Source organism: Emys orbicularis, chromosome 2, assembly GCF_028017835.1.
Source record: "Emys orbicularis isolate rEmyOrb1 chromosome 2, rEmyOrb1.hap1, whole genome shotgun sequence".
Classification (NCBI taxonomy): domain Eukaryota; kingdom Metazoa; phylum Chordata; order Testudines; family Emydidae; genus Emys; species Emys orbicularis.
In genome coordinates this window covers 246554405-246578202 of record NC_088684.1, presented here as the reverse complement: position 1 = coordinate 246578202, position 23798 = coordinate 246554405, and the positions used below count along the sequence as shown (strand labels likewise).

The window sequence follows — 23798 nt, the reverse complement described above, 5'->3', positions numbered from 1 at the left end:
GTAGATAGAGGAATGGATTGTTTGTTAGGTTTAGTCTCTAGGAATCGTGTTATGATTTTGTTTTATATGTAACTGTTTGTTTCCTATATGCTTACTCAGTCTTTTGAATCCCTGTTCTTTAATTGTAAATTTATTCTTGTTTTCACTATCTCTGTATATCTCTATAATCTCAGTATTATGTATTAAGCAGAGTGGTGATCCTAAGTTGACTCTTAGAAGCTGATATGTACTATTATTTTGGGAACAGTGTCTATAAGAGTTCTGTGGAACAGGGGCCAAGCACTCCAAATGGATTCTCAGAGAACTCGGGGTGTTGGTGCGTGTCTGTCGCTAACTTGTACAGAGAGGGCAAGACCTGTGGAGGCCTGGAAGGTGCTGTCTGTGTTGCCTGAGGCTGGTAGTTTCAGGGAGCTGATCCACAGCAGGCACAGACAAGGCTCACTCATGCTAAAGGCAAGTGGTGGTGAGGTGCCTCACAACCCTGAGTACCCCAGGAAGCATCACAATAGGACTTGTCTACACTTGTGGCGGCATGTAGGGTACATATAGCTACGCGCTGCAGTGAAAGGCAGGCTGCATCCACACTGTGGTATGTAGCTACACATGGCAATGAAAGACTCTGGCACGAGGGAGGCAGCAGGTAAAGGCTTCAGCAGAAAGCAGCCACTAGATCCTTTCCCCACTGCTGGAGCCTGTCTCTGCTGCCGGAGTCTTTCACTACAGAGGGGAAAGACTTTGGCAGTGGGAGACAGTGGGACACTATACTGCTAAAAATAGCAGTGTAATGTGGGAAGGCCTGCTTGGGCTTGTAGGAAGATGTGCAGGGTATATTCCCTAAGGTTCTGGTGTGTCTGTAGTCTACTCACCTAACCAGTGCTCACTGTCTACACTGCTATCCCTATGCTAGCTGGATGTGCTGTGTCTGTGCTCTACCCGCCACCATAAGTGTACCAGGGGTCTCAAACACAAGGGCCGCATGCGGCCTGCGGAGCTCTTCCCTGCGGCCCGCCAAGCTCCCCGCACCTCCCCCCCTCCCCAGTTACTTCCTATCGCCGCCAAACTCTCCTCACCCCCGCCCCTCCCGAGTTATTTTATGCGGCAGCTAAGCTCCCCGCGCACTGCTCCCCAATGTTTGGGGCCGGGTCTCTCCCCCAGCCCCACCTGCTGCCCCCACAGCCCCACCTGCTGCCCACACCTCCCCCGAGTGTCCCCCGGGCTCACTTGCTGCCCCCTCACTGCCCGGAGCCTGCAGCTCATGCTGGCTCCGCTCCGCTCTGCCAGCTTCCGGCATCACCTGCTGCCGCAGGGTCCTAGTGCCCCCCTCCACTAGGGGCAGGGCAGGCTGCCCTTCCCCTGCCCTTCTGCCCTAGTCCTGAGCCTCTCCAATGCCCCAAACCCCTCATCCCCAGCCCCACAGCCCTCACACCTGCACCCCCTCCTATCCCCAAACTCCATCCCAGAGCATGCACCCCTACCCCAGCCCGGAGCCTGCACCCAGCACCCAAACTCCATCCCAGAGCCTGCACCCCAGACCCCCTCTCCCATCCAAACTCCCTCCCAGAGCCTTTAGCAGGTGGGGGCGGAGTTTGGGGGGGCATGTTCTGGGCACCACCAAAATTTCTACAAACCTGCCACCCCTGGAAGAGGCAGAGCAGGGGTGGAGTGGTGGTGCAGCCCAGTGCAGTGGGGGGGCTTTACTGAGTATATATTTTATTAAAACCGCTTGGAGGAGGAGGTGGAGAAGAGACGGGGCAGGGGCAAGGCCTCATGGAAGGGGTGGAGTGGGGGCGGGGCCAGAGGCAGCGAGGGGGGGTGTCAGTGATGCGGCCCTCGGGCCAATGCACTAGTCCTCATGTGGCTCTCATGGTCATTTGAGTTTGAGACCCCTGGTGTAGACCTACTCATAGGACTCAGACATTCTAACCCACTCTCCTGCAGTGCTGTAATACAGTTGCATCAACTAGCTGTAACTAGCTAACCAGCAGTGTATCAAGACATTCTTTTTAACATTTGTGGTTGATTATTGGAATAATTTTTTTTAACATTTGTGGTTGATTATTGGAATGATCCCTGAATTTCTCAGCTTCATTTTCTTTTCTTGTTTTCCAGAAAGGGTTTTTGGGGGCGATGAGGGAAAGGGTGTTGTTCAGCTTGTGCCAGTTGTTTAGCACATGAAGGTTACAGTTAATACTGTGGTTTAAGAGAGATAAATGTAGTGACTCTCAAGGTGGACTTCTGTGTGTGACTTGCTTACTTGATTTGAAACCTCAAAATTTGTTGCTGTAGAGATCACCGAAACCTCTTATGTTTTATTATAGTATGGTGTTGTTGTTGTTTTTTTTTTTCCCCTTAGCACTGTTAGTATAAACTAAATTAAATTAATTATATTCTACAGTCAATTGGCAATCCTGGAATAGTTTTCACTTTTGGTGATAACCATTCCATCTGTTCTGTGCTAGTAGCCAATGAAAACAGATGGTATTAAATTCACATTGTTTAAATATGTTGCATATTTTCTGTTTTATATTCTGAGTGCTTTAATCTATGATTTGTTTTCAGTACTTTGTTTCATAATTTTAAAAGATATTTGTTTAATCTTTCCATATGTATTTGTGAATGTTGATATATAGTTAATGCTGCAGCTTTATGAACATCTGCCAGATAGTTATTGGCATCGCTCTCTCCATGCACTTCAGTCCACATACATCGAAAGCTGTTCAATTTGACAAAAGGTTTTGGGGGTTTGACTTAGTTGTCCTACTTAACATTGAACAGTTTTAATTTCCCCAGTACAGAAACATTTCCTTCACTTAAATATGAATTAGATTTAGAGAGATGCAACTAATAGCAACATGCCTGTTAATTTTTGGCATTTATTTGTTTAAATGTTAATTCGTTCTGAGTAAATGAAGAGACAATGCACATGCATAGTATTATCAAAAGAATTTTTATTTCCTATTAATTGCAGATCTATGGTATTAAATTGTAATATCCTTGGAGTATAAAGAAAATATATAATAAAATTGTGTGCATAATATACTCGTACACACAGTTAATGGTGTTATATATATTGTTATGTGTATAAAAGAAAATCCAAAAGTTTAGGATGGTTATGGAATGTAAAACCTTATTATTTATTGTTACGCACAAAAAATAGGTATATATGTATGTTTTGTGTGTATTAAAATAATCAGGTCAAGATTTTCAAAAATAGAGGCCTAAAGTTAGGCTTCTAAATTCATATTCAGGAACCTAAATAATGTTTTTCTCACTGTTGAGTTTCTAGCAGCATCCATTGACCTCACTGAGTGCTCTTCACTTTTGAACATTGGGAAGATGCCCAGATATGGATTTTGAGCCTAACTCTAGCCCCCTCCCTATTTTTGAAAATTTTGGTCCAAGCTTTTATATTCTATAAGCATTTCATTTTTTTCACATTTCTTAATCAGATTATGGAGTGGGAGTGGAAGGTGAGGAAATATTAATAAAACAGTGATTCGTATTCATTGATGTTGTGATTAAAGTTGGCCCTTTCTTTCTTTCCTTCTTTCCTTCTTTCCTTCTTTCTTTCCTTCTTTCTTTCCTTCTTTCTTTCTTTCTTTCTCTTAAAATTGTTTACCACAGCAGCTGTTCTTGTCATGACACGGCACACCTGTTGTAAGCATTTCCACAGCAGATCTGTGCTAGCACAGCACTTTGATCTTTTATATTTGTAGAAGGAATAATGTGTCCTGCTTTATTTTTACCCTTTTATGCACAAGCAATGTTTCCCCAGTTCCTTCGGGGACAAAATGCTTAAAATTTCCTAGCATGTCAAGATTGGGACACTTAAAACTGTCCAGGGGTACAAGGTGATGTCTACATTAAACTTCAGATTTTCATCATTTTAATACTTAGTTATGTCTCAAAAGCTTTCAATTTTAGGAGTGTGTTCTGGCCCTCTTCTCATGAAGGGTAGGTGAATTAGATAAGTAAATGTGTTGATCTTGGCTCTGCCTATAAAAGATATTGGATAACATCATAGAGTATGGATTTCTCTGCTCAAATGAAGCAGAGGGGGAACTGAAATAATTTTCTAGAGGGGGCAAAGATTTGAGGTTAGGTTTAAAGTGCTTTACAGGACATTGTATGCAGATAAATAACAGTACAGTATCTTGATTAGAGCTAGTGGATCTTGTATAGCACTTGCATACATGCTTGAGGAATTGGACTCTACTCTTACAAATAGTTTGTTCCCATATATGTGTAAATTATATATTTGTTAGGTTGCAATGGTCTATAGAAGGTTTTCTGTATTTTTCTAGAATATATCTGAGAAGAAAACCATTGAAATTTATTTTGCTGGAACAAGAATCCACACCTCCAATCCAATACATTAAATAAATGTAATCACACACTCTTTTGATGTTGTTGTGTATTGAATAGTTTTGAAAAGACTAAGGAAAGTGCTCGAATGTTTACGATTGTAGTTATCTTTGCATTCGTTCAATAGTTTACTTTCTAACAAATTTCTGCAGATATTTCTCTTGTGAACAGTAGATTAATTGTAAAGACATTTTGTGTTAAATTAAATTAATTTCTAAATATATTTTCTTTTAGAGAACTAGAGGACGAAAACGAAGCTTTGTGCCTGAAGAAGAAAAGCCTGAGGTTGGGATAATAGTGTATTTTTTTAACTTAGATTCACAAAATATTAAACTTCAGGTGTGTAGTGTTGCCTTCAGTACTATAATTGAAAATGTTTGCTTTCCCCCTCCCCACCCCTTTCTTTTGATTTCTTCTGTGACAGGAACGTATTCCTAGAGAAAGACGGCAAAGGCAGTCTGTTCTACAAAAGAAACCCAAGTCAGAGGATTTAAGAACTGAATGTGCTACATGCAAGGGGACTGGAGACAATGAAAATCTAGTCAGGTAGGCTTAATGCTGTGACCTTTTCCACAGGGATTAAAGTTCTATCTTCATCACTTTCTCATCATGGCCGTAATGAAGAAAATCACAATATAGAATGCTTTTAAAAAAAATCTGATTTAGGGGAACGTTACTTCGGAAACATTGATTTGATCCACTTATTGACCTGCCACACACATTTACACTTAAGATTTAGATGTAAATAAGCAACATAATCTGTTTTTCTAACACAAGAGAATTCATTTTCTTTTGTCAGGGTGAATTGCCTATGTTTTATAACAAGTCACAAAGATAAACAAACTGGCAATTTGATCAAGGTATTCCAATATTAGAGTTACAGCACTTCCCTTATGTAAAAACCATTAAATCAATTAGCTTTGGTAACATTGTTCTGAAGTGAAGTGTATGTTATTGTGAGGAACATACACATTTAAAAAAAATGTTTTAATAGTCCCCTGTCGCTCCACACAATAGTAAATGCTTCTCATATGGAAGAAAGGTGAAGAGCTGTCCTGCATGCGGCTTTTAGCAAGCACAGCATTATAATCAGGAGTCTAAACCAAGAGGGGAATTGTCTGATGTTTCAGAACAACCATTCTTCCTTGAGTGCTTGCTCATATCCATTCCAATGTAGGTGTGCATGCACCACATGCACCGCCGCCAGAAAGTTTTCCCCTCAGTGATATCTGTTGGGTTGGCTCTGGTGTCCCCTGGAGTCACGCCCTCATAGCGCTGCTATATAGGAGCCTGCTGACCCACCACCCCTTCAGTTCCTTCTTACCACCTGTGATGGTCGCTGGAACTTCTGTTCATCCTTGTGTCAATACAAGTAGTCTACCCAGTGGACTTTGTCTCTTTTTCCTGTTTATAGTTCATAAAACAGTAGTTATTATACTTTTAATGTTAGATAGTAGTAATATAGTAGGACTCTGCTTACTGGGGTTTCCTCTTCCCCGGTACCATGGCATGCCTCGGTCTCCGAGGTTTAAGTAGTGTGAGACTTTCCATAAACCCATGCCAATTAGTGACCCTCACTCTTCTTGCCTTAAGTGTGGGGGGGAATCTCACCTGTGGGACAGCTACAGGATTTGTACCCAAAACGACAGGGACCAGAGATTCAAGTTCCTCCTCATGGAGGTGGCTTTTTGTCCCCCCTCGGGAGCCAAGTCACAACTCGGTACCGAGCACCTCCATCTTGGTGAGAAGCATGCTGGCTTCTCTGAGAGACAGGCAGCGTAGCCCAGCCTCTCTGACACCAAGAAAGGACTCCTCGTCTGCATCCCAGGACTCTCGGCATCACCAGGGCTCTCCGATGCAGTGGAGATCTACCCCTCATGGGGACGCTCGGTGCCGAAGAAACAACAAAAGACAGACAGGACGCTCCCCAACTCAGAAGCCTTCTGGTCACAAGGAAGCCGGCAGAGTGAGACCCATGTCGGGCCACTTGGGCTCACTGGCTGCCAGTCTGGTACTGTCGACTCCAGGCTAGCAAGGGGAACTGTCGAGTCTGGTATCATTGGAGTCTCCTCCGAGTGAGAGCCATAGGAGTGCAGTGATGGCGTTTCGATCTACACCAGAGGCATTCGAGGCAGCAAGAGATCTGCTGTCCCTCCTGATACCGCTTTCCCCCATTAGGTAGGAACAGGTACCAGAAACGAGAATGGCTACAGCATTGGCCACAGGTGCCATCAAAGGGAAAACCGTCGATGATTTCACAGCATTAGTCATCCCCGTCCTGGCATCACTCTGATACTATCTGGCACCATTCCCCCATGGTCATCGGGGAGTGACTTCTTGCCATCTAACTCCAAACCAGAGTGCTACAGCTCCCGCAGGAGCCAACACCGCTCTGACCGCTGGTACCTGATGGCTGATATGAGCCAAGGGTTTCCACCAGTGGCCTTGCCTGCACAGTGGCAGGTACCTGTTCAATGGCCTTTTTGGACCCCCCAGGCTTTCCATCAGGCCCAAGCACCTCAGACAAGGAGGTTGTACTCTATCGCATCGGAGGATAGGGTTCCCCCACCTCTTCCCTCATTGCAGACCCAGACTTCTATATGAAGAGCAGTAAACAATTCAGGACCTTCCTTTCGAGAGCGCATCTCTCTCTTCAGAGCAGACAGACTCTTAGCTCACCACTTAAAGGATTTGAGGGCCACTAGGTCTACATACCCCAGCCCCGTTGAGGAGGCACTTTAAGCCCCAACCTTTGCCTCATTTCTACTAACCTCAGTGGAAGCAGGATTATAATAAGAGGCAGGGTAGGTGCTACAAAAGGAGGCCTCCTCCCCAGCCCTCATTGACCCATGGGCCTTGGCTCTCTAGACAATCGCCTGGGTCTAAACAGGCCTTTTGAGGGTGCACCCGAGGACGGTGTACCAGGACAGTGTCTGGATCCAACCTCCCCTATCTTTATGGACTGGCTGTCCCATTTCTATCGGGCATGGGCCCATATTACCTCAGATTGCTGGGTGCTATGCACGATAGTACTAGGATACCCTGCAGTTCAGTTCCTCCCTGCCTTCCCATTCTCCCTCCCTGTCCCTCTTCAGGGACCCTTCTCACGAGCAATTTCTAATTCAGGAAGTGTGAACGCTTCTGCAAGTGGGAGGAGTAGAGGATGTTCCTCCGGAGCTAAGGGACAAGGGGTTTTACTCCCATTATTTCCTAATCCAAAAGGCTAATGGCGGTCTGAGACCCATCCTGGATCTGCAAAATCTCAACAGATTCATGAAGAAGCTGAAGTTCCGCATGTTCTCCTTGGACTCCATTATCCCATCTCTTGATCCAGAGGACTGATATCTCTCTCGACTTGAAGGACAATTATTTTCACGTTTCAATCTTCCAAGGCCACAGAAGATTCCTCTCATTCGTTGTGGGCCAAGTACACTATGAGTTCACGGTACTTCCATTCGGCCTGTCAGCAACCCCTCAGGTTTTCACAAAGTGCCTGGCGGTTGTCGTGGCTTTCCTAAGGAAACAAAGGATTCAGGTGTATCCCAACCTCAATGACTGGCTGATCAAAGGGCAGGTTGGGGCCCTAGTGGAGGCAGATATACAGTTAATGTTATCAATCTTTCAGAAGTTGATAAACATGCAAAAATCAACAATCTCCACCGGCTAAAGGATAGAGTTCATAGGGGCGGTCCTCAATTCGTTCCAGGGCAGAGCCTTCCTTCCGGAAGCCAGATTCTGGGCCCTGGGCTTGATCATAGAGAGCCTCAGAAACCAACCCATTACCACGGCAAAACGTTGCCTGAAGCTCCTGGGGCATATGGCATCATACACGTACGTGGTGAAACATGTAAGTTTGTGACTCAGACTTCTTCAGACCTGACTAACATCAGTGTACCAACCAGGCCAGGACTGCCTGGACATGGTGGTCATACTTCCCCGTTCAGTGATCACCTCCCTTTTGTGGTGGCTGGATCTGGGGTCAGTATGTGCATGTGTCCCATATGCGAAACCGCAGCTGTCAATGTCTCTAGTCACCATGCTTCTGCCGGGGTTGGGGGAAGGAGGGGTTTTATCTGGGGGGCTTCAGAACTCAGGGCCTCTGGTCCTAGGAGGAGTTCTCACTACACATCAATGTGCGGGAACTCAGAGCAGTGCGCCTTGCCTGCGAAATGTTCCAGCCCCACCTGCAAGGCAAATGCATGTTGGTGTTTACAGACAACACGAGAGCGATGTTCTATATACACAGACATAGTGGAGCGTGCTCTTCTCACCTGTGCCAGGAAACACTTCACCTGTGGGAATTTATTCAATCCACCTCAAGGCCTCCTATCTTTTCGGGGCACACGGCGAGTTAACAGATCCTTCTCCAGTCACAAGAGATCCGTTTGCCCAGACATCGTGAAGGACATTTTCCAGACGTATGGAACTCCCCAGATAGACTTGTTTACAGTGAGGTGCAACAGGAAGTGTCTTCAATTCTGCTCCTTCATGAATCACAGCCCAGGCTCACTCCTTCTCCAATGCAGGGACCATCTCTTCCATTCATTCCCTCCCATTCTGCTCATACACAAGGTCCTGCTGAAGGTCAGAGAGGAGGGAACGAGACTCAGCCTGATAGCCCTGGCCGTCAACACTGGTTCACCACCCTTCTGGACCTCTTGGTGGAAACACCAATCACCCTACCTCTGTTTCTGGATCTCATCTCCCAGGATCACGGATGCCTAGATCATCCAAACCTTGAGTCCCTCCATCTCATTTACTACCCCTAAAGTAGCAAAGGCTATTGTGTATTCGATTAGAGTACACCTGGAGGTGATTTTGGCTTTCCACCCAAGGGTAAACGGCAGGTCCATTTTTGCTAACATGCTCTGTAGCTGCTTCCTTAAGGGGCTGGACAGACTGTACCCACAGGTAAGCCCTGGGACCTCAACTTGGTACTATCAAGACTCACGGGTCCCCCATTCAAGCCCCAGGCAACATGCTCTTTACTCGTCCTGGAAGGTGGCCTTCCTGGTGGCCTTCACCTCGGCCAGAAGGGTTGCAGAAATTAGGGCTCTTACTTCGGTACCTCCATACATGGTCTTCTTCAAGGACAAAGTCTAGCTGTGCCCTCACCCAGCCTTCCTTCCAAAGGTGATTTTGCAATTCCACGGTAACTGGGACATCTTTCTTCCGGTCTTCTACCCAGAACCGCAAGCAAATAGCCAGGAAAAGAGGCTACATTCACTAGACACCGGGCAAGCGCTGACCTTCTGCATAAAAAGGACTAAATTGTTTAGGAAAGCTACTTGTGGCAGTGGCACGAAAGGTCTCCTAGTCTCGACCAAGAGGATTTCATTGTGGATCACTTTATTGCATCTGCACATGCTATGACCTGGTGAAAGTCTCTGCTCTGGTTCTAACGGCACATTCCACGAGGGCACAAGCTTCTTCAGCCGCATTTGTGGCACTGGTTCTCATCCAGGATGTTTATAGAGCGGCAATGTGTTCTTAGGCAACCTTTGTAACTCACTATGCCATCACTCAGCGGTCCAGAGACGATGGTGGATTTGGCAGAGTGGTACTACAGTCTGCTTGTCGTTGAACTCCGAACCCACCTCCTACATCTGCTTAGGAGTCGCTTACATTGGAATGGATATGAGCAAGCACTCGAAGAAGAACAAACGGTTACTAACCTTCCATAACTGTTGTTCTTCGAGATGTGTTGCTCATGTCCATTCCAAAACCCACCCTCCTTACCCCTCTCTGTTGGAGTTGGCCAGCAAGAAGGAACTGAGAGGGTGGCAGGCCTCTATATACTGGCGCTATGAGGGCGTGACTCCAGCAAGCACCAGAGCCAACCTGACGGATACCACTGAGGGAAAAACTTTCTGGCAGCGGTGCACGCAGTGCGCACACACCTACATTGGAATGGACATGAGCAACGCATCTTGAAGAACAACAGTTACGGAAGGTTAGTAATCATGTTTTACTGATTACCCACAGAGATGTGTTGACTTTGCCTTCGGAGCTGGCACTTTGTCTACTTTGCCAAGCTAAAGAGACTGTACAGTTATTGTCTTCCGAGAGAAATAATGGAGCTCAGCAACCAGAAAGCAGTTTTTAGTTAAATGAAGGAGAACCCCTATTAAAAGATCTCTTGGTTAGCATCAATGAAAATAAGAGGGGTTTGCTTTCATTCTTATATTCCTCCTCTTCAACCAGATGTTTCTGTGGCAGGATCTTCAGCTCAGGCACAACTGTTTAATTTTTTGAGGAATAAGGGCATTTAATTGTATAATGGGGTAACTTATCTTTCAAGGAACTAAAGTTATGGTAGAAAGTGGGAATCAATAATACATGCAAGGTAAACATTTTAGTTCCTTACATGGTTTTGGAAACAGGATTTATTCCAGATATATTTAAAGTTTATACATGATATCATTTACTTTGAATTTTGGTACCTGAAATAGAGTATATCATTGACTATATCAGTGCATTAGTGTTTATGAACACCAATTAAGCTTTTGATTTAATATTTCAGCAAGTTAGAGACGCTGTGTAGAAATGTGATATAAAAGATAATAAGGTGATGGCAATGATCAAAAGATATCCAGCAAGAAGAATAAATGGGTTTAGGAAAGTTGTTTTATGGGCAGGTTTGGAGGGTGAGTGGGAGGGTTACTGAGGATACCATGATTGTGTTTTACTGGGGAAAAAAGTCAGTGAATAAATTTTCTTTAGGATTTGAAGTAAAAGTGTGGAATAGACCCAAATAATCTTCATTAAATGAAATTTAAACCCCAGGTTTCAAGGACACGAGCTAAAACATATTTGGGAGCACTACCAAAAAGGTTTTCTGCTGTGTAATGAATCTACTGGGAGAGGAGCCGCAGCAACCTACCTCACTTGAAGGGAGCTTATAAATTGTTTCTCCTACTTCATTCAGGTCACCAGAAATTATCAGTTCTCTGACTCTGCCTTCTAGCTGGGGCTCTTCGCTTTTTCTTCCCTCCCCACAGCAGTTTGCAGGCTTCCCTTGTAGTAGCAGGAATGCAGGACAGCATTTGAAAATGCAAGTTAGTAACATTTCTCTCAAATGGTGGACAGTTACTTAGGGAAGTCAACAAAAGATTTGTTCCAAAGCTCATAGCTGTCTACTTCTCTGAAGGCCTGAAATACTGATGTAGTCAAGGAAAGGACAGCCTCAAAAGACAAGGGAAGGGTTTTCTTTTGGAGCATTCCAATCTTTTCACTAATGAAGTCACAGTTCCTGTTGCCCTACCTCATGCTACACAGGACTCAGAGCCAATATCTACCAGTCAGTTCTGAGTTAAGCTTTTATTGTACAACTAAAACATCCTATGCTGTTTGGTTTGGGGGTGGGGAGGGTGGCTTGCATTCTTTGTATCAGTATGGGAACAATCCATATCTGAATCCTGATTTGGGATTATATGAAAGAGCTCTGGCTGGTATCTCATCTGCTGCCTTCATTGGCACAGCATGGGCACAAGATCAGAAGGAAAAGGAGGCTGTTGTGAGACATTTTGGAGTTAATAGCTATGCAAATAATTATTCTTGTCCTTTTCCCGTCCAGTCACCAGTAAGAAAGTTTTGTGTTTGTGAGTTGTACTGAAGATATTTCTCCAAATGAACAAGACCAGTCTTCAGTTATGATATAAGGAAAAACTCATGAAGTTAAACAGAAATGAGTGACCACTAAAACTGAAGAAATAGGGTAGATAGTCTTTGAGTATTTTGTTAGCTTTCCCTATCTGACATTGCCTCACACAGAGTGGATCACGCAAATATTGGGCCATCACTAGTGTGTTACAGAAATTTACCTAGTTTAGATTTCCATTGTTTATTTGGACATCCCACTTTATGGTTTATAAAAGACAGCTGTTAACTGGAGAGTAATTAGAGGAAAACACACAAGGACATCTCTGGTGGTCAGATACTGCAACATTGCCTCACTGAAGGACTCTTTTGTTCATACCAAGCCTATCATCTGCCATGTATGGAGATCTGTGAAGTAGTTCAAACCTCCAGCCTTTCCATACTTTTTTCTGCAATGAGGAAGAACAGCCTTTCAGCCACAGAGGGACTGAAAAGATCTTAGAGGTTGCAATGATATCCTAACAAGTGAACAACCTTGGAGACATAACCTTCTGCTCCTCCTTCCTAGACTTATCTTTCCTGCTGGTCAAGAGCTTCACAGTGGCTGAAGTGCTGCTGAATGATGACTCCCGCTACTGCCTTTAAACCTATGAAGCCATGTACTCTTAAAACAGATCTGTTTTAAATAAGCCCTCACTTCTTTCACCAACCAAGGCTTAAATTGTTCCTGTCCCTCCTAACATTTCAGTTAACATGTATATTAAATATAGATCATTCTTAAAACAAAACAGCTCAGAGGGGTGCACAGCTATTAACTACAAGCTGTCTGCCGCTGTTTCACCTTTTAACATTTGCTAGGGGTTTTATTGATTGGATTGATTCCAACTTCTCAGGCAGAGTATTTAAAAAGGATGTACACAATCAGTGTGTTTTGCTCTAAGGTCCTCCTAGTCTTATGTCAGAACACCACAACATTATTGAAACTAACCCCCTATTCCTCCCTTTTAGAAGCTCTATATTAGTTTACAGTGTTAATACTGCTGTTTTTCACACTGTTGTCCAGAAGCTGTTTAACAACATTTGGGTAGTCCCAGACTATCTTTACACTCTCCCATTGAGTTCTTCCAAATTTTTCAAAGATTATAGGTTTAACTCATATTTTTGGATTTGAGCTATTCTCTTTAGTGACATTGTATAGTCTTAGTGTGTGTGGTTGTACTGGAAATGTTTGTCCTTAGTGTAAAATAGATCCCGTATGGCTCTCCAGATGGAAATTTGGGATCATTGCTACCTCCTGAGTGGGTAAGGAATGACCCTACTGTCATGGTGAACACTCTCTCTACCAAACTAACTTTAACCAAGTTCTGATTTCTAGGGGTAGCATGTGAGGTATTGCTGAACACTTAGCAGCTGCTAATTCATCAACTCAGTCTTTCTGGTACCAAAATTGAACACTTATTTTATAAACTACAAAACAGATTTCACTGTATACAGAAATATAGTGAAGTCGTTTTAATATCAGGTAACAAAGAATAAACCCTTAGAAATTATAAACTACAACCCAGGAATTACAGCAAAGAGTTGAGAATCAGGTTTCCTCATTTTTTTTCTGGTTGTGCAACATTGGACAAGTTACTGAAGGGTCCTACATCTCAGTTTACCTATCTGTAAAAAGGATATCATGCCCCCCTACATGGGCTTTAAGGTTTGAATAATAGATTGTAAAAAATTACTTGAGATCCTCTGATTAAAAAGGTGACAGAAGTGTAAAGTATTTTATTATAGTGAGCAAAAAGGAAATTTTATGATAGAAAATTGACTGGCAAAAAGAATGTCTTAAGTAACTACACTTTTGTACTAAAACAGTTTGATAAAACAGAGCTACCTTAAATTATTAGCTTTGCTTTAAAGTAGCATTTTGATGAAGCAAGCTTCTCTATTTAAATAGGATTGCTAGTTTTGTCTATATATAACACACATATGCCAAGACCTTGTTTGCCTTTATTTATCACTGCTGTCAAATTCTGTACATAGATGGTTTTATTGTTGTATGTTGCATTATCATTGAGAGGTCTCTGTCCCAGTCTTTGTGTCGTACTCCTTTTTAGTCTAGTATCTCTGTTTTTGGTCCTTTCATGTATTATCCTATACTTCACTGCTTTAAAGAAAATTAGCAGAAGAACAAGAACAGTTTTCAGTAACACGTTGATAGAGGAAAAAAGTGTTCATTTGATTAACTAAAAGGCTGGCCTGTAACGTATAATCATTGCAAATCAAGAAAGTAAATCTTTGATTAGAACGAAGTAATGTTTTACAGTTGTCTTTCTTCTTGCTACTGAGCAATAACTAAATTTTAAGTGTAACCTTAAATTTTTTGGACAGTTGGACTATTTAATTTCCTCTGAAATTAATGTTACTATTTTTGTAAAAATAGTTCTGGTGTAGATCTCTGAGACAATCCAGTTCTTTCTGTGAAAGAATTAATTGTTCAGATGATAGCGTTACATATCTGCAAGTTTGATTTGATATTAACATATTAAATCCACAGGCTACCTAAGCCATTAAACAGCTCAATCAATTAAAAATAATTGATCATTAATGTAAATTTGGAAGACAATGGATACTTTTTAACTTCAGGAGTTCTCAAATCTTAATATCAAGGGTAGAATTGTTTTTAACAAACTCCAAAAATTCTAACTGAGTAAAAGAGATTTAAAAGACATGTTTTTTAGAGGAGGTCTCTGGTGTATTTCATATAAGGAGCAAACTTAAACAAAAAAAAAATTGTTGCATACTAATTGTTTTTTTTTAAGGGTATAAATAGTGTTCTTGCATTTTAAAATTGTATACTATTTATCAAGTTCATTTGTTTCCCAAGAAACTTGCTGCAGTCTGGTAATACTTCATTATGATCTTATATGAGTCATGGATCCTGCAGTGGAATTGTCTGCTTCATAACTGTGTCCTTACCTTTTTATGAGGTCATAATTCACCAATGCATGTATTTAAAATGTTCATATCATCATATTACATAATAGCTATCCTGGGAATTTAGCCATATTCTGTAGAAATGTGGATAAATTGAAATATCTTCAAGTGGCTGAATAAGTAATAAAATAATGTACCTTCAGTTTTGCACAGTAGTCCAAAACCAATTACCACTGGTCTGTTGGAGTATTCCAAGTCATACGCACAAAATGCTTTTATGCAGCACAGAATTACTATCTATTCTTTTCTGATTAAAAACAAAAATCTCAGTTGAACTATATTGTATTTGAATATATAGTAGTAAGGCCTTTTGAGACAAAATAGCCAGATATTCAAACTTAAATCCCTAAAGTTAGGCTTCTAAATGGGTTTCTAAGGGTATGTCTACACTACGAGGGTATTTCGATTTCACTTAAATCGAATATGTGGAATCGATATTGCAAAGTCGAACTTGTGTGTCCACACTAAGGACAGTAATTCGACTTTGTGAGTCCACACTAACGGGGAAAGCGTCGACATTGGAAGCGGTGCACTGTGGGCAGCTATCCCACAGTTCCCGCAGTCCCCGCTGCCCATTGGAATTCTGGGTCGAGCCGCCAATGCCTTCTGGGTAAAAAAAAAGGGTCGAGGGTGCTTTTGGGTAATTGTCGTCATCCGTCTGTCAATACCGCCCTCCCTCCCTCCCTGAAAGCGCCGGCGGGAAATCAGTTCGTGCGCTTTTCGGGTCAGTGACAGCGCGGACGCCACAGCACTGCGAGCATGGATCCCGCTGCGACCATCGCTGCAGTTGTGGCACTTGTGAACGCCTCGCAGGTTATCATCCACCTTTCCCAGAGGCAGATGCAGATGAACCAGGCGAGGAGGCTACGGCACCGCGGTGAGGGCCTGAACTCTGAGAGGGGCACAGATCTCTCACAAAGCACGGGACCCAGCTCTGAGGACATCACGGTGACAATGGGTCATCTGGATGTTGTGGAACGGCGATTCTGGGCACGGGAAACAAGCACTGACTGGTGGGACCGCATAGTGCTGCAGGTCTGGGACGAATCCCAGTGGCTGCGAAACTTTCGCATGCGGAAGGGGACTTTCCTGGAACTTTGTGAGTTGCTGTCACCTGCCCTGAAGCGCAATGACACCCGGATGCGAGCAGCCCTGACTGTCCAGAAGCGAGTGGCCATAGCCCTCTGGAAGCTTGCAACGCCGGACAGCTACCGGTCTGTCGCGAACCAGTTTGGCGTGGGCAAATCTACCGTGGGGGTTGTTGTGATGCAAGTAGCCAAGGCAATCGTCAAGGTACTGCTCTCAAAGGTAGTGACCCTGGGAAACGTGGAGGTCATCATAGATGGCTTCGCCGCGATGGGATTCCCAAACTGCGGTGGGGCTATAGATGGAACTCACATCCCTATCCTGGGACCGGACCACCAGGCCAGCCAGTACATCAACCGAAAGGGCTACTTTTCAATGGTGCTGCAAGCACTGGTGGACCACAGGGGACGTTTTACCAACATCAACGTCGGATGGCCGGGCAAGGTTCATGACACTCGCGTCTTCAGGAACTCTGGTCTGTTTAGACGGCTGCAGGAAGGTATTTACTTCCCGGACCACAAAATAACTCTTGGGGATGTGGAGATGCCTACAGTGATCCTTGGGGACCCAGCCTACCCGCTAATGCCCTGGCTCATGAAGCCCTACACTGGCGCCCTGGACTCTGAAAAAGAACTCTTCAACTACCGGCTGAGCAAGTGCAGAATGGTGGTGGAGTGTGCTTTTGGACGTCTCAAGGGGAGATGGAGAAGCTTACTCACTCGCTGTGATCTCAGCGAAACCAATATCCCCATTGTTATAGCTGCTTGCTGTGTGCTCCACAATCTGTGTGAGAGCAAGGGGGAGACCTTTATGGCGGGGTGGGAGGTTGAGGCAAATAGCCTGGCATCTGATTACGCCCAGCCAGACAGGCGGGCGTTTAGAAGAGCACAGCGGGACGCACTGTGCATCCGGGAGGCTTTGAAAGCCTGGTTCCACACTGAGCAGGGTGACCAGTGACTTTAAAGTTTCTGTACAGAGAAGCTGAACCTGCCCCCGTTTCTTTACCCAGTTAAGGATGACTATCCTCTCCAGTTACAGACCCCCTCCACCCCCTTCCAAAAAAATAAATTTAGTTTTATTTTGTTAATGAACACCGTTTTCTTTATTACTGTTTTCGCAGGAATGTTTTAAACCTGGGACGCAGACTGTGGTGGGGAACGGATGTAGTGTACTGATGCAAATGATCCTTCTAAACTCCAGGAATGACAGGAATCGCAGTGGCGGATTGGTTGTTTCCACAGAGCCTGCCAGCCCTCCTGAGCGGGACTGCGTGTATGTGGGGGCTATGTGACTTTATGGCAGGGGGAGGAGGGTTACAGATCCCCTGCTGCGTGGCTCTGTGATCCAGGACAAGGACCGCTGCATAACATCTGTAACTGCCCTCCCCCGCCACAAAGTCACAGAGCAACTCCCCCCCCACCCCACGCACAGAACATGAAAACCACCTCCCAGACTGACCAGGGTAACTAGTCAGTGCACTGTGTATGTGCCCTGCTGCTGGACCTGCCCCCGCCTCTGTAGCCTGCTAAAGGTGACTGTCCTGTCCAATTACCAAGCCCCTTCCCCCCCTGCAGACAGACTCTCCCTCAAAACAGCATGACTGAAACAGTAATGAACAAAAACGTATTTTTTATTAACAACCACACATGAAACTGGGGGGTGAAACTTGGACGGGGGCTTGCTTGAGGCGGCCAGGAAAGGACTTTTCAAATTTTGGGGAATGACAGCCTTCTGGTGCTTGAGCAGTCTGCAGGGGTGGAGTGAGAGTTTTCACGGACTCTCCCGCCCCTCCTTCTTTGGGCGAGGGGGGTATGGGACTTGGTGGCGGGGGAGTGCGGTTCCTGATAGACTGCAGCGGGGCTCTGTCCTCCTGCCTCCGTTCCTGCAGAACATCAACAAGGCGCCGGAGCGTGTCCGTTTGCTCCCTCAGAAGTCCAAGCAGCGTTTGAGTCGCCTGCTGGTCTTCCTGCCGCCACCTCTCCTCACGGTCCATGTGTGTCCGGTGCATTTGGGACAAATTCTCCCTCCACTGGTTATGCTGTGCTGCCTGGGCTCGGGAGCAGCCCATAAGTTCAGAGAACATGTCCTCTCGCGTCTTCTTCTTCCTCCGCCTAATGTGCGCTAGCCTCTGGGAGTGTGATTCCAGGCTGGGTTGGGAGACAGTTGCAGATGTGGCTGTGGGAATGAGGAAAAGGCAGTGAATTCCTCCGAAAGATAAATGTAGTTGTGAATCAAGAACCTTGATTCACAAGAACATAGTCTTTCTCCGTGAACAAGACCATGAACCACACCTATCACATGCGCACTGAGGACAAGGTCGAATTTTCGAACCTCGCCTTCAGTGCCTGGGCTTTTGCACTGCCGATCTGGGAACCGGGGCAGGACACGGTACTCTCTGTAGCAGGCAAAGATGGTAAGCCGTAGACTTGTTGCAGATTAAAACTTTAGGAGTACCACTGGCCACCTTTCACATTGAAAGCAATGCCAGTCTGTGCTGCCATCAGTCGGCCAAGCAAGAACAGTGGCCCTGTCCCACCCCCTCGCGGATGTGCCAGGGAAAGATCCCTGGATGCTGACCCTCTCCTGCCCCCACCGCGTGGCTGTAAACCAGCGGTCACAGTTCTGTAAAGGAACTTGTTGCAAGCAGTCCCAATACTAACAGTCCCCTAACTAATTCAAAGCAGGTTGTCATGACCGACATCACCCTCATGAGGATCCCGGACACCGAGATCCGGAGGATGCTTCAAGAAAGCATGCAGAGACCGGGGCCCTATGCCGCCATGATCTGCAAGGCACTGATTCCAGAGTACCTGCTTGTCTCCTGGCGCGGGAACGTCTCTTACTTTGGAGGACCAAGTAAAGCCGCTCTCCCCAGGAACCTGATGAACAGGCTATCCCTTTACCTGCAGGAGAGCTTTGTTGAGATGTCTGTGGAGGACTACTGCTCTATCCCCGGACATATAGACCGGCTTTTCATATAGCTGCAGTAGCAGCGACAAAAGAGTGGAGCAGCTTGGGCAGCACAATCATGCACAACCGGACACTGTTTGATTTTTTTACAAATACTTGTTACTGATTATTTAAGCGCCCAGGGGGAAGAAATCATGAATCAAAGATTGTTATTAGTATTAATATTCAAGTTTTGTACAAAATAAAGGTTTATATGTTTAAAGCACTTACCGCTTGATCCTTCCCCTGAATCTGTGTCCGGGTTACATGCTGGGGAGGGTTGGTAGGGGATCTCTGTAAGGGTGATGAAGAGCTCCTGGCTGTCGGGGAAATCAGCTTGGTAAGCGCTGCCGACTGCCTCGTCCTCCTCATCTCCTTCCTCATCTTCCCCGTCCGCTAACATGTCCGAGGAACCGGCCCTGGACAATATCCCATCCTCAGAGTCCACGGTCAGTGGTGGGGTAGTGGTGGCGGCCGCACCAAGGATGGAATGCAGTGCCTCGTAGAAACGGGATGTGTGGGGCTGGGATCCGGAGCGTCCGTTTGCCTGTTTGGTCTTCTGATAGCCTTGTCTCAGCTCCTTGATTTTCACGCGGCACTGTGTTGCATCCCGGCTGTATCCTCTCTCTGCCATGGCTTTCGAGATCTTCTCATAGATCTTTGCGTTCCGTCTTTTGGAGCGCAGCTCGGAAAGCACGGACTCATCGCCCCACACAGCGATGAGATCCAAGACTTTCCCATCAGTCCATGCTGGGGCCCTCTTTCTATTCTGGGATTGCACGGCCATCTCGGCTGGAGAGCTCTGCATCGTTGCCACTGCTGCTGAGCTCGCCATGCTGTCCAAACAGGAAATGAGATTCAAACTGCCCAGACAGGAAAAGGAATTCAAATTTTCCCGGGCCTTTTCCTGTGTGGCTGGTCAGAGCATCCGAGCTCGGACTGCTATCCAGAGCGTCAACAGAGTGGTGCACTGTGGGATAGCTCCCGGAGCTATTAGCGTCGATTTCCATCCACACCAAGCCTAATTCGATATGGCCATGTCGAATTTAGCGCTACTCCCCTCGTTGGGGAGGAGTACAGAAGTCGAATTTAAGAGCCCTCTATGTCGAACTAAATAGCCTCGTGGTGTGGACGGGTGCAGGGTTAATTCGATTTAACGGTGCTAAATTCGACATAAACGCCTAGTGTAGACCAGGCCTAAGAAAGCAACCTGATTTACAGAAGTGCTGATTATCCAGCTGCTCTCAGTGAAAACTATTCAAATTACATAGGAGATGGCAATTGTCAGTTTTGTGTTTTTTGGCACAATGGACTGCCAGTATTTGGGGAGATAATAGTAGATAGGGTGTGAGAGAAGACATAAGCGTGGTGTTTTGTTGTGGACTTTAAGAAGACAACTATTAAGTGTGATAATACCACAAAATTGTTGCTCAGGTCATTCCAAACAAGTGCCAGTAAAAACTTTATACAACATCATCATACATTTTCTGTATACCACATATTTTAAAGCAAATCTATTATGTACAGGCGAGTCTCATCTTATGTGCATTTAACATGCGCGAATTCAGTTTTCTGCGGTCGGCAAAAACAAAAAAAAGAGAAAAATAACAATTTAAATACTGTACCTGTAGTGCGGGCGATTCCACCCACCATTACACTCAATGTAATTTTGACTATATGCGATTTTTGCTTTACGCGCTGACAGCGGAACGTAACCCCAGCGTAAGATGAGACTCACCTGTATAATGGTTAACTGCTGTAAACTTTATTGGATTTTTGTTTATATCCTCTTATAAACCTAGTGTTCCTTAGTCACCGGGTTTCATAATAACTAGACCAAACTGACTGATGCACATCACTTTTCCAATTAAGCATTTGGTGTCTATCTGTTAGGGAACTGGCCGTCCCTTAGCTCATGTCTTGTATGACAGCACAACAGCCAACTGTTAAGAAATCTGACTAGTGATTTTTATGGTTGTTTTTGGATATACACCTCAACAAAATTAACAATCCAGCAAAATGTGTGAAAGCCAAAGTGATTTTTAGTTGTTTTAGAAATTTTAACTATGAGCTTTTAACATAGTGGAAGCTAATTAGGTTGCTACAAGAGAAACTGTAGTCATTTCAGCCAGTATTTGCAACAAACTGATGTGTTACAGATTACAATTGCAATATTTTATTGGAGCTTGCAAATTAAGTACTTCAACTTCCTTCTTTGTAATGCTCAATAATGTAATCAATTTTCTATGTATAATTCTCAAGGATTCATGCAGTATCTTTGAACAGGTTCTCAATCGGCAGAGGTTACTGAGTATTGCATTTTGCATTAACTTTACTTGATTTACGATACTGTTTTCCTCTAAAGTAAATACAATTTTTTTGTTTGTAATTAGTATATTCTTCAAATTGTAATTCTCTCTTCTGCATAGCTAATAGGTAGGTGGACGATATTAAAAGCTTAGCAGTGATGAGATTTGACGGTGCAATGAATTAGTGTGCTAGCTTTTTTGCTCTGGAAACCAAAGACCAAAATTTCACATAGAGGCTTACCTGTACAGCTTTCAGAGTTAATTGATTGGCATTTATGGGAGTGTTGCCTGTATAAGAAATATGGGATCAGGCTCTGAGATGACGAGAGTGAATTTTTGTTTTTAAAGTCTCGTTTCTTTCTTGATATAATGAGATTTGAAGAAATGGTGCTGCATTTGACTCTATGCTTTAGACAGACCCAATATGGGAATATTGAGGATATTGCTAGTCAGGATTGGAAAGTTGTCTTGCACAGGTCCATCTCATAGTATTTCTGGCTAAAGACAGTGCTACTAATCCCTCATGCATTTTGAAAAGCGATACTATAATGATGGCTCTAGCCAACTATACCTTCCAGTCGGGTCCAGGTGTTGCAAGAAGAAAGACCAATTTTGTTTTATTGTGGGAAGGAAATGAGTTTTCTTGATTTCTCATATTTGTATTTGTTACAAATACTTTGCTGAAGGGTTGCTTTTTACATATGTAGGTCCAGAAAAAAAAAAGTGCACGTCTGTCTGTGCTGCAGTGCAAGTGGCAGAAGCCTGTCTTCTGCAATCATAATATTGTGATATGATCCTGGTATCTGACAAGTTTGTCTTTGCAAGAGTTTTGCTTTTTTTCACCAAATCTTCTAAATTAATTTCCCTCTTCCTTCATTCGGAAGAGCTGTTTGATGTACAGCTTGGTACTTAGCAGAGATCAACATGAGCTGCAAAGTTTGGATCTGAATCCAAACTTCCTCCAAGCTCAGCAGGGTTCAAATCCAGAGTTCTGGTTATAGCTTATAGACCATATGGTGAAATATAGTTCTCACCTGTGATATTTAGAAAGCTGTTTATAAATAAATACTCAAGCATTTCTTCTGTCAAGATTGCATCTTTTCCTAGTAGTGCTAGCAAAGAACATTTTAACAACTTTTTTTTAAAGGGTGGATTTATTTATTTATTTTGTTTATTTCTGTAGTTTTGCTGCCTGACAAAGTCTGTGCTGCCATCCATACATTTATGCCTTATGGCCTGTCAGTATATTTGACAGTTGTCATCCATTCCCAAAATGGCTGTGTACTTCAGGGTTATATGTTGTTTTATCTGCTACCTGTGGGGAATATATGCGTCATTGTCCTATTTGTAATTTTTTTAAGTCCTGAGATCCAAAAGACTTTCTGAAATGCAAAATGTAATATTGTAGCTCCTGTAATTAGTGTCTTTAATTGAAAATAAGGATGAGTTATCAGTGAGAGAAGGTCATTGAATGGGACATCTCCTCAGAGTAAAGGTCACTTGTACAGTGTTGATATGGAACAAAATGTAGAGAGCAGAAGTATAATAAAAACATGACAACCCAGGGGACTGATAAAACTGAATTTATTTCCTGACCCAGCTACCTGCAGTGGGTCAGGATTACAAAAGGTTACTGTACTTGTCACAGGTCAGTATCCTCTGATTCCAGTGGTTACTGTTAAAGATTAATTCCTTAAACAATCATCCTGGTATCAAGTAACCAAATTCACCTGGCATTTAAATGAATCAGATAATGCATGATTGTAGTCAAAGGTCTTCAGTCATTTGAAATTCTGTAAGCTTATCAAATAAGAGCATTTTGTAGTACAGTATCTTCATAAAACAAATTTCAAGTTCTTTATTAATTCAGATGTTTTGCTTCATTAAGCTGAGCCACTTTTACAGCAGCCATGAAACTCAGATATACTTCAGAAATATATAACCACAGAATAGTCTTGTTCAGATATTAAAATACAGCAATTTTTTTTAAAAGGCCACAGGAAAATAAGACTTTAAATGCAGCGATGCAGTGGCTGTTGTGATTTTAATACAGCAAATATGTTATTGCCAACTCCTGCATTTTTTAATTGGGCATCTATGCAGGCAATTTTCTCAATTAAATGCCTGTCTGCAGCATCATGTCAGCATCAGCTGACTATTGCAGTAAGTAATCTTAATGTCTGAAGCAGTGATTTCTTACAGTTCTCTAATTATTTTCCCTTTTATTTCTTCCCCTGCCCAGACCCTCTGTTATGTGGTTAATCTATAATGAGTTGATCTGGGAGCTTTTTTGATGGTAGGAAACCTAAGCCATCTATATAGTGTGTTGCCCCAATTTTGTTTCAAAAAGTCTTGGCCCTCATCTTAATGTAAATAGTATGTCACATATTTACACTTTGAGACAAAGATCCAAAGTGAAGGAGACGAATAATAGCAGTATAGGAAGCTTCAAATAATGTTGTATCAATTTCTTTGACATTTTCTGTAGTCTATTTCATGATT

General features: G+C 43.8%; 1 protein-coding gene across 1 annotated transcript in view; it reads left to right on the top strand.

Annotated features, from left to right (window-relative positions):
• Positions 1-23798, top strand: part of PHF14 (PHD finger protein 14) — a 283433-nt gene that overhangs the window by 124071 nt on the left and 135564 nt on the right. Inside the window, exons 15-16 of the mRNA XM_065399294.1 lie at positions 4600-4650; positions 4790-4911. Coding sequence (XP_065255366.1) covers positions 4600-4650; positions 4790-4911 — 173 coding nt within the window. The remainder of the gene's footprint in view (positions 1-4599; positions 4651-4789; positions 4912-23798) is intronic.